Consider the following 11,545-nt stretch of genomic DNA (forward strand, 5'->3'; position numbering starts at 1 on the left):
ACGGTAACACAAATATAAGTTTTTTTTCTAAGGAATACAAATAAATAATAATTATCTATCATCTCTTTATATATATATATATATATACTGTCTTCGCTAAAGGTTGTTGTAAGAAAGTTGGTAGAATTTAATGAATAAAGGAAATATGTAATAATTTGTAAAACTGAAAAAGAGCACAAAACACATGCCTTTGTAAGTACTAAATAATAATACACCCATATGTAGTTGAGAGTAAATTAAACATCATCAACAATACTGTATTCAACCAAAGAAATATTAAGCTAAATCAGGAATGTTTACACAAACGAGGAATTTTTCTAGGCGGAAGGTGCATACATTAGACATGAGACGTTAGACGAGACAAACAACAATCAGAATGCATTTCTGACAGCTGCTTCTTCCAAGATGGCGCCGAAGATGGCTGCCTCTGTTGGTCGGTGCTCTCTGTTTTTCGTTGTTTTTGTGTTACATACTGTTTTCGGCTGCGATTCCCGGATCTCTTTCACCAGAGATGCACTTATTAACATCAGGGGATTAACTCCAGCGGATTTATTTCCAACTTTTTTAACTGTGGCAGCCACACTGGACATTATTGTGAAAGGTGCGCTCAACTTGGCCCACGCAGTGAGACGCCGCAGGAGAGGAAAACGTGCCGGCGCGCTCGTCCGTCTCCGTAAACGGGGATCTCGTACAGCGCTGCCGGGAATATTTCTCTCCAACGTCCGCTCACTGTGCAACAAACTGGACGAACTCCAGCTTCTTGTAGGGAGAGACAGAGACTTTTCTTCCTCCTCCGTTCTATGCTTCACGGAGACCTGGCTCAGTGGATCGATACCGGACTCCGCGCTCCAGCTGGCTGGCTTCCAGCTGTTCAGAGCGGACCGCGACACGGAGCTCTCCGGCAAGACGAAGGGCGGAGGAATCTGTTTCTACTTCAACAACGGCTGGTGTAACGACGTAACAGTGATTCTACAGCACTGTTCGCCGGACCTGGAATCCCTCATCATCCACCTCAAACCCTTCTACTCCCCACGTGAGTTCGCTTCATTCATCCTGGTCGGTGTTTACATGCCGCCGCAGGCCAATGCGCAGGACGCACAGCGGACACTCGCCGAGCAGATACGGTGTGTGGAGCGGACCTACCCGGACTCCTTAGTTATTGTCCTTGGGGACTTTAACAAAGGTAAACTCAGCCACGAACTCCCTAAATACAGACAGTTTATTAAATGCCCTACTAGAGAGAAGAGCATTCTGGACCACTGCTACACCACAATCAGTGGGGCTTATCACGCCGTTGCTCGTGCGGCACTGGGAAACTCTGACCACGCCATGGTTCACCTGATTCCCTCATACAGGCAGAAACTAACGCTCTGCAAACCTGTGGTGAGGAAATTCAAGAAGTGGACCAGCGAGGCTCTGGAGGATCTCCGGGCGTGTCTGGATTGTACCGACTGGGATGTATGCAGGACTGCCACTAACAGTCTGGATGAGTACACAGAGGCTGTAACTTCATACATCAGCTTCTGTGAGGACAGCTGTGTTCCAACCAGCTCCAGGGTGAGTTATAACAATGACAAACCCTGGTTCACTGCGGAACTCAGGACGGCAGATTGCAGCTAATAACCCTCTTAGCAGAGCGGATGATGCGCTGCAGCCTGCCCTTGTCCTTGGTAGTGGCTGCGGTGTGCCAGATGGTGATGGATGAGCAGAGGATGGACTCAACGATGGCAGTGTAGAATTGCACCATCATTTTCTTTGGCAGGTTGAATTTCTTCAGCTGCCTCAGGAAGAACATCCTCTGCTGGGCCTTCTTTGTGATGGAGCTTATGTTCAGCTCCCACTTGAGTTCCTGGGTTAGGATGGAGCCCAGGAAGCGGAAGGACTCCTCAACATCGACGGGGAAGTCACACAGGGTGAGGGGGGCAGGTGGGGCTGCGTTCTTTCTGAAGTCCACAACCATCTCCACTGTCTTCAGAGCGTTGAGGCTGGTTGATGGGCCTGTGGGGGATGGCGTCAGGACTGCTCCATTTTCTATCAAAGCGACAGTAGAACTCGTTCAGCTTATCTGCTAGGCGGAGATCATTCATGGCGTGGGTTTTTTTTGGCTTGTAGTTGGTGATCTGCCTGAGACCTCTCCAGACAGAAGCAGAGTCACTTGCTGAGAGCTGTTGTTGCAGTTTCGCAGAGTATAGTCGTTTAGCATCTCTCTGTATTTAGGGAGTTCATGACTGAGGTTTACCTTTGTTAAAGTCCCCAAGGACAATAACTAAAGAGTCCGGGTAGGTCTGCTCCACACACCGTATCTGTTCGGCGAGCGTCCGCTGTGCGTCCTGCACGTTGGCCTGAGGCGGCATGTAAACACCGACCAGGATGAATGAGGCGAACTCACGTGGGGAGTAGAAGGGTTTGCAGTGGATGATGAGGGATTCCAGGTCTGGCGAACAGTCCTGTATGTCAAAATAATTGAGGAGTCGTTACTTTAAATCCAAGCCGGTTGTTTATTTCATAAACTTGTAGAAACCATATGAACTTGAATGCAACCGAGTATAACAGGCTAACATTTTACCTTGACAGGAGGTGCGCGCACTGAACCCGAACCTCACTGCGCACTGCGTATGTGTACTTTCCCGAGTATGGTGTCCCGTAGCGTGCATACAGAGGGCGAACCTAATCATTCACCAGGATGATCTACATCCCCTTTCTTTAGTTCGTGCCTTCCATAGAGAACAAATGGAAGGCTGGGCATTAACTAACAAGATAATAACATAGCTGTTGTTTTTAACTTTGCGACATTGTTATATAGAATAGAAATTAGTAATAGTTTCAAACAACCATCTTTAAATATACTTGAATGGTAATTAACCAACTTATACATTCATATTGCAAGACATTTCAACATTCATCGCACTTCAACTAGACATACAGCGTCCCATAGAGTACAGTGCGGATTCAGCTCTTTAAAAAATTTTTTTTACGGCCCTCAGCTTATAATAACTCAATGCTCATTATTCATACTTTGGGTTTGGCCGGCAAATGTGACCTGAGCGTGTCACATATAGTGAGTTACCCAGTGTGACCTCTGTAGGAGAGTGAGCTGCAGGCCTCCGCTGCTCACTGGTGGATCGCTGAGGTGTTGCCGGAGTCAGTTGAGATGTCTGCAGCGTGGAGGGGAGACTGATGTAGGAGCGTGGTTCCTTGCACCGTCCTTTCAAAGTGCCCAGGCGGTCGTGTCCCTTGGTAGTCCGCATCCTGACGACTTGTCCCTCTGCGAGTGGCTGTAGTGGGCGGCTTGACGCATCATAGTATCGCTTTTGGGTGAGTCTTTTATTCTGGAGTTGGGCAGTAACTGGCTTTGTGATTTTTGGGGCTGGCTCTAACAGTCTGGTGCTGACAGGAAGAGCTGAGCGCGTCTCTGTGAGATTTCTCCATCAATTGTTTGGCACTGCGGACCACCCTTTCTGCCAATCCGTTCGACTGTGGATACTCCGGGCTTCTGGTGACATGGATAAAGTCCCACTGTATGGCAAAATCTTTGAAACGTTGGCTTGTGTACTGCCTTGCATTGTCTGTGATGAGGGTGTGAGGCGCACCGTGAACCGAAAAGTGTCTTTTCAGTTTTGTGACCACAGCTGCTGAAGTTGCGTCACGGAGGAGGTCCATTTCATACCATCCTGAGTAAGAGTCTACCAGCACCTGGTATTGTTGTGCGTGCCACTCGAACATATCAGTAGCCACTGTGGACCACGGCAAGACTGGAACCGGATGAAGTTGTAGAGGTTCCTTTTGCTGGTGTGGTCTGGTGCTATTGCAGACGGAGCACGACAGCAGCTCCTCCGCAATGTCATTGTCGGCCAAAAGACTGTGCTCCTGGCTCTGCGCTTGGTCAACTCTAAACCTGGGTGACCCCTGTGTATGATGTTAATGTATTCTCGGTGTAGAGAACTTGGAATCACAGTTCTGTGGCCCTTAATAACTATCCCGTCCTCCACTACCAACTCGTCTCTGTGAGGGAAGAATGGACGAATGGAAGGGTGGATGCTGCGTTCTTTGCCAAATCTTCTTGCTGAGTTGTGCACCGGGGCCTCCCACTTCTCTGTCTACTCTGGTTAGAGCCTGTTTGTGCTGTTCTCTGAAGGGAGTAGTACAAACCGTTGTAGGAAATTTTCTGTTTCTTCGCAATTTCTTGCATGGAATAGCTTTCATTTCTAAGAACAAGAATAGACTCACTCAACTTGCTCAAATAAAGGCCAGTTGCATAGCTTCTCTCACCAGCATAACTGTTTTCAGTTGTGCTAACATAATTGCACAAGGGTTTTCAAAGGTTTTCTAATCATCCATTAGTCTTCTAAGGCAATGTACCATTAGAACACTGGAGTGATAGTTGCTGGAAATGGGCCTCGATACACCTATGTAGATATTTCATTAAAAAACAGACGTTTCCACCTAAAATAGTCATTTACCACATTAACAATGTATAGTGTATTTCTGATTAATTTAATGTTATCTTCATTGAAAAAAACTTTTGAACGGTAGTGTATGTATATACATATATAGAAATGTATATACATATATATTTTTTCATATATATGTATATACATATATATACTGTATATGCAGGGCTCTCAAGTTTTTAAGACAGGTAAGAGTGACATATCCTCCTCCTCCTCACCCACCTACATATATATGTATTTTCATATTGTGTGTTTGTTATTTGTAGTATTTTTTTCTTCAGCTAATCGATTGACTTCCTGTCTGTCACACAGTCACTTCCTGTTTGAGTTTTGTCAATGGAGCATTAATAATTCTGTGAATTAAGAGGTTTTTTGGACCAAACCAGGTGGTGATTGTTGCAAACTGTGCAGTACGAGTTTCATCTGGTTTCTGTCTGTCCAGGTTGAACGTGAGTACCCAACCTTTTTTGAGCCACGGACCGGTTTTCTGCCAGACAATATTTTCATGGACCGGCCTTCATGGTGTAGACGAAAAATATGACGTAATAAATATGATGTAATACGACCGGCATAAATACAATTATAAAGTGCATAAAGATACAACTCACCATTACACTGCATTAGTGGAGCCCTGAGCTTGTTTCTCTGCTACGAGCCGGTCCGTCTCGGGGTGACGGGAGAAAAAGACCGAGCCCCCGACGTGTGTTGTTTATGTGCAGTCTACTGACTCTACTCCGTACCTTAAACCTTTATATGCACTCTATCACTTCATTAAAACCTGCTTCACAAAGACAGGATGTTGAAATGGAGGCAGGGTTTCAGAACTTTTTTGGCGATCTCAGTATACTCTGCCTTGATTTTAATCCAGAACACAGAATTGTAACGGACTTTTAAGTTTCACTTTTGGGGAAACGTATGGAACCTCTTGACATGTGTCAAGATGTTACGTTTGAGGCTACGCACAGACGGATGTATCCGGTTTTTTTTCAAAATAAAATATTGTTCCGACTTTTTTTTTTCACCCGGCCGCGCCACTGCACACGCACACACTCGGTCTGCACCAGACAGGCGTTTTTTATCAGTAGAGATTCTGCACAAGTCTTCCATCTCAAATTGTGTTTGAGTGCACGTGTGCGTGCCCACCATGCGCGTGCGTGTGCGTGTGTGTGTGTGTGTGTGTGTGTGTGTGTGTGTGTGTGTGTGTGTATGTGTGTGTGTGTGTGTGGCTCCCAGGCTCCGTGGGAAAGCTCCAGCAGAGGAGGAGGAAGAGGAGGACACACCGGTCACAAGTCCAGTCTGCAGTCGACACACGAGCCACCTGCCCCGGACTCATTACCGGACGCGCACCGCTGAGAAAACAACTCCTGGAAGCTTCCAACACATTTTGGAAACCTTTTTTTAAATTTTTTATTCCAGTCGGTTTTGACTTTTTGTCGTTGAGAGGAATTATTAAAATCACAGTTCTGCAAAGAGGAACACAACTTTTCTTTCTGGGAAGGAAAGCTAATGAAACTTCTTCATGAACTGGATTTAACAAAAGTTTAATTAAATCTTTGAGATTGTTCATTTAGTTTAAATCTGCAATCAAATATATCGATCAATACTGGCTGATTGATTTGGTCTCATAGGCCTTTTTCAGTTCATTTATCAGACGAATCGAGAAAGGTATTTATTTCTATTAAACTTTTACACTTGAATACACTTGCATCCACTTGAATAAACCTCCCGGGAGACAGCGGACCGCCTCCCCGCCGTCCGAGCGCCATGAAGCGGCCGTGCGAGGACAGCAGCTCGGCGGAGAGCGAGGAGGAGGAGGCCATCGACCCGGGCAGCGAGAGCGTTTACCCGGGGTGAGTCATTCAGGTCTTTAATAACACTTAATAATTATATTAAACACGATTTAAAATGCTGAAGAAAATTAGGCTCGAGCCGCGAGTGGAGCTCGCGCAGTCTGCAGAGCACCACTTTAATATTGTTTGAATTGGTATCATTTAAAGCAGTGGTTCTCAACCTTTTTTCAGTGAGGTGCCACCTGAGAAATATTTTTTTCAGCCATGTACCCCCTGACCAGCGCAAAGCATTTTTGGTTGAAAACAAATATGTATTACACAGCGCTGTGCCATCAGTGTCTGATTTACTATAGAATATGTACAATTCGGTTGATGAACGTACACTAATATTTGATTGAATATTTATTAAATAACTATTTTAAAGGATTTTTTAATGGATGCTAATTTTTAATATATTAGAACAAAAATCTCACGTACCCCCCTGGAGTGCCTTCACGTACCCCCATTTGAGAACCACTGATTTAAAGAATACTCAGATTACCTGCATGTTCAAATATAAAGACGATTTAATGAAGTATATTAATTATGTTAGTTTATTGGAGAAACTCAACATATATATATATATACAATGTCCAGATTTTAAACAAGTAACCTGTACTTATGTATATATAAGTACAGGTTACTTAAAATCTGGACTTTTTTTAAATATATATTTAAAAAATATATGTTTAAAAAAAATCAAAGTTTCTTCCGGTAAAACATTTAAGTCAAATGTTTTTTTTTTATTTATTACATTGATTAAATGAATATTTTGTTTTTCAGGCACATGAAGGCGTCCTTCCTCCGATGCGGATCACCGACTACGACCACTCAAGTGGTGTTGAGGAAAAAGCGCAGAGGGGTAATAACCTTCAAGTGACCTTGAAGTGATGCTGGCTCAGCAGTACGGTGGCCCAGAAAGGTCAACAATGAAATAAAACACAACACATTTAAAGTGCAGACACAACCCTGATGAACACGATGCATTCAAAGACTCGTTAAGGAGAGACTCAAAACATTCTTTATCTCCAACACTACGATGCACGACAATTTAGAGATTTTGATCTATTTTCCTCCATAATTCTTTCATTCTGGAGGAAAGAAAACCTTTTTTTTAATATAGTATTTTAATACTTTGTATGGTTTATGCGGAGGGGTTTGTTCACACAGCCTTCATAACCTCATTTATACACATTTAGTGATAAAAACATGGAGCATATGGATGTTTTTGTCTGATTTATGAAGTGAAACAAAGATATATTTATGATTCTCTCTGTAGAAACTTTATTTTTTTAAGATAATGCATAATTTGTATATTGTGTGTTATATTTGTGTAATATAACATTTCACAAGACTGTCATGGTGATGATATCTGTCTGTATTTTATATATTATATATTTTCTAAGTATTTCTCGTTTTCCCTCCAGAGACAGTTTGAGGGTTTGTGTCGTTTCCTTTTGTTCTTTAGATTATCGAGAAGCGACGCAGAGACCGGATCAACAACAGCCTGTCGGAGCTCCGGAGGCTCGTCCCCATGGCTTTCCAGAAGCAGGTGAGTTCTTCTCCAGCAGACCTTCAAACCGGGTTCCTGTTCCTGCTCGTGGTTTATTCTCAATACTCTGCATTAACCCTTGAACACTAACGTTAAAAATAGTAACACTATCACTAACATCGGGTATATTTCACCCGATATAATATACCTGATAAAATATACTTCTCATCAAAATATATTAAAATATAACAATACATGGCAAGTTGAAGTACTCTTCTTTCATTTTACCCGATAGAACGTCTCATAAAACGAAAAACAGGTATCACCCTGAAAAAAGGCTCAAAATTGGGTGAAGAATTAGGGAGTAGTCAATAAAACATGATTAAAAATATAAATAATGGAGCTATGAACTTGTTCTTTGGTTCACCCGTTCCTGGGACATGTGAGTCTTGTCTTGTGAAGGAAAAGTCTCCCTTTAATGTTAAAACCCATCGAAATGTTTTCACCCTCTATCACTAACATTGGGTGAAAATCATCCGAACACGTGCCTTTGAAAAAAACAGGGATTGGTGCAGAGAGACATGCCTACCTTCATTGAGACAAGGCCACCTAAATTAAGACACGCCCACATTCAATAAGACACACCCACCTTCAATGAGACACACCTACCTTCAATCACGGACTCTGGACCCGGTCGGACTCATGAGGGTCTCGTTTAGCTCCTCCAGCTTTAACTGTTTGTTTGTCTCATCAGGGTTCTGCTAAACTGGAGAAGGCCGAGATCCTGCAGATGACTGTGGACCACCTGAAGGTGCTGCAGAACACCGGAGGGAAAGGTACCGGAACCCGACGGGATCTCATTTAGTCTTCTAAGTTTCATACCAGACTGTTGATTCAGATTATTTTTTAATTAGTTCTTCTCTTTGTGGTTTACTCCCAAAAGTTACAGTAGAGCGTTTTATAGCTTTAACACATGAAGCATAGACTTCTATACAACCAGAGGAGTCACCCCCTGATGGTCAGGAGAGAGAATGCAGCTTTAAAACATGAAGCATATACTTCTATACAACCAGAGGAGTCACCCCCTGATGGTCAGGAGAGAGAATGCAGCTTTAACACATGAAGCTTTAGCTTCACTCTTCAGAACCGAAGGTCGTCTCCTGGATGTAACAGAGTATTTGACTCTCTCTCTCTCTTTCTCTCTCTCTAGGTTACTTTGACCCCCACGCTCTGGCCCTTGACTTCCTGTCTCTGGGCTTCAGGGAGTGTGTGATGGAGGTTTCCCGCTACTTGAGCACCGTGGAGGGCCTGGACTCCGGCGACCCTCTGCGCTCCCTCCTCCTCTCCCACCTCGCCTCCTGCTCCTCGCAGTGTGCCGCCGCCGCTCCCACCATGACCTCCCATTTCCCACTTCACCACCACCAGCAGCACCAGCAGCAGCAGCCTCACCCTTTGCCTCACCCTTTGCCTCACCCCTTCCACCCCCACCACTGGGCGTTTCGACCCTCTGCGTCGTACGGACTGAGCGCAATGTGTGTTTCCCCCGACCCCGAAGGTGTAGCCCCCCAGAGGCTGGGGGAGTTGTCACAGCGCAGTGTCGCCTTGTCCCAAGCGGACTCCACCTCCTCACCTTCTTCCTCCTCCTCCTCTTCCTCCTCCTTCTCCTCCTCCTTCTCCTCCTCCTCCTCCTCTTCCTCCTCCTCCTCCTCCTCCTCGTCTCTCCTGCTCCCCTGCGCCTCCACCCCTCTCTCCACCTCCCTCTTGGCGTCGTTTCCCATCACCCTCCAAGGAGGCTTCCCCATCCTCCCTCCCTCCTCCTTCACATCCACCACCAATCCTCCCATCTCCTCCTCGTTCTCCTCCTCCCAGACTCCTCTCAGCAGCAGTAAACCCTACCGGCCGTGGGGAACTGAAGTCGGAGCCTTCTGACTAACTTCTGACTGACACTTCAAACTGTTTCATCACCAGTGAACAAACTTATAAACCAAGTTTTTACCCCAAACAACTTGTTTTCTCCCCGTTAACCTCTGAGATGTTTTTAATGTTTTCCTCCTGCTGATTGTTATCTTTTATATTATTCACACGTTTGTTCTTTTCACAAAATTCAACTCATGTTTTTTCACTCATGTTTTTATGCTCTTTTTGAACAAAATTGCTAACACTTCTTATATTTGAACAAAGTTTTTTTTACACTAATGCCGTGTTCACACCAAAAGATTTGCGAAATATTCGTGCGAGTAGATTACATGTTAAGTCAATGTACAGACGCGAATGGTTGCGAAAAAGCAAATTTTAAAGGCGAAAAAGCGTTGCGAATATTCGCTTTTTCGGCGGAGTTGAAATATTTCAACTGAGAAGCTCCGCCCGGCATCACCGCCGTTACTGAATCAAACTGCTGCTGGTCCGCTGAAGGAGCGCTGGAAGCGGCTTCATTCAGACACTCGTCCTGGAGGAGTCGGAGCTGTGTGTGACTACGGATAATATTATGAACCCAGACACGGGGGCGTTTGATGTTCTGACGTTTGTGGGACTTCCTCAAGTATAAAGCAGAACTAGTGGTTATTTCAATGGTGAATGGCGGAAATGGTAAATGTTTTCACAGAGTAAAGCCACGGAGATAAGCCGCGCCTACTTTCCGCAGCGAATGGTTGCGAAAAAGCAAAGAAGCGAATTAACCACATAAAGTCAAGCGAGTAAACTCAAGCAAAAAAGCGCCGCATTTGCAACTCTTTTGGTGTGAACACGGCATAACTGTGAGGTGTTTTTTGTCGCTAGCGAAGGAAACCCTGAATAAACATTAAACATGACGGGTCAGCTGGTTCCAACCGAACATGTGAAACCAAGCGGACACAAAAGAACAATTCAAACAACTTCCTGAAGCCTTTCTTCTTCTACTCTGTGTTTACTGGCAGGTTGCAGACACGTGTAGTCTAAAATAGTGATGTGTCCTTTCGTGTCGAGGTTTCGATCCAGGTAGATTTTGGTGAAGCGCGTATCGAGGCTTGTGTCGATGACTTATGTGGTGACGTTCAAAGCCCCGCGAGCCGGTCGTGCGATTTGAAATATAAGGGGCAGCGAAACTAAATGAATTTCCCCCATCCTCTCTGTACCCAGCTTCATGTGTGCCTGTGAAAGAGTATTTCATAAAGCAGGCGAAATAGTCTCAAAAAGCCCAGCACTGTGGAAAAGTTCCTATTTTTATAAAAATGAATAAAATGGGCGCATCAACATGGACTAGCAGAGGAGGGGCGCAAACCTCCGATTCTCTGATTGAAAGACGGGTATGGTAACCACTGAACCACAGTCACATCACAACATTGTCACTAATTTGTTTCCACTTTCGCTTTTGACCCCGCCATTACATCATAAAGACAGACACAATATGAATAAGTTAATAATTGATGTATTGGCGTCACAAACATCATTCATTCATTTATTCAATTTAAAGCTTCATACACCAAAGCCATGGTGTCACTATGATCACTCTGCCTGTTTTACATGTATTGTCCACTTGGTGGCGCAGTAGAGCAGATGAAGCCCCATGAAGCTTCGACCCATGAGCGAACCAATTGGATGGAAAGCTTCATCTCGCCATCACTAGTCTAAAGCGCCGACGTCTGACCAAACTACGCTGCAGTTTCTCTTCCCTCTAAAACATTTAATGCAAATGAAAACCCGAACAAATTATTTTAGAGAAGCTTAAATCTAAAAATCTACAAATCCCTGAAGACCGGACATCGGAACGAACATGTTTATTAATATTTAACTTGAGT

At 44.4% G+C, this 11,545-nt stretch overlaps 1 protein-coding gene across 1 annotated transcript; it reads left to right on the top strand.

The window, feature by feature from the left end:
* The first annotated feature begins 6,028 nt into the window (after positions 1-6,028).
* On the top strand, positions 6,029-10,750 carry hey2 (hes-related family bHLH transcription factor with YRPW motif 2). Its single transcript, XM_079215521.1, has 5 exons — positions 6,029-6,301; positions 7,064-7,142; positions 7,749-7,832; positions 8,527-8,608; positions 8,983-10,750. Exons 1-5 carry the CDS (start codon positions 6,216-6,218, stop codon positions 9,699-9,701), a joined length of 1,050 nt encoding a protein of 349 aa, XP_079071647.1. The 5' UTR covers positions 6,029-6,215; the 3' UTR covers positions 9,702-10,750.
* Positions 10,751-11,545: the final 795 nt, after the last annotated feature.

This window comes from Taurulus bubalis (genome assembly GCF_910589615.1).
Source record: "Taurulus bubalis genome assembly, chromosome: 3".
NCBI lineage: Eukaryota > Metazoa > Chordata > Actinopteri > Perciformes > Cottidae > Taurulus > Taurulus bubalis.

Excerpts from the sequence above, each read along its gene's own strand:
- hey2 (XM_079215521.1), top strand. The coding sequence starts at position 6,216 with ATGAAGCGGCCGTGCGAGGACAGCAGCTCGGCGGAGAGCGAGGAGGAG. Across the intron at positions 6,302-7,063 it reads AGCGAGAGCGTTTACCCGGG|GCACATGAAGGCGTCCTTCC; the intron begins GTGAGTCATTCA and ends TTTGTTTTTCAG. Across the intron at positions 8,609-8,982 it reads GCAGAACACCGGAGGGAAAG|GTTACTTTGACCCCCACGCT; the intron begins GTACCGGAACCC and ends CTCTCTCTCTAG.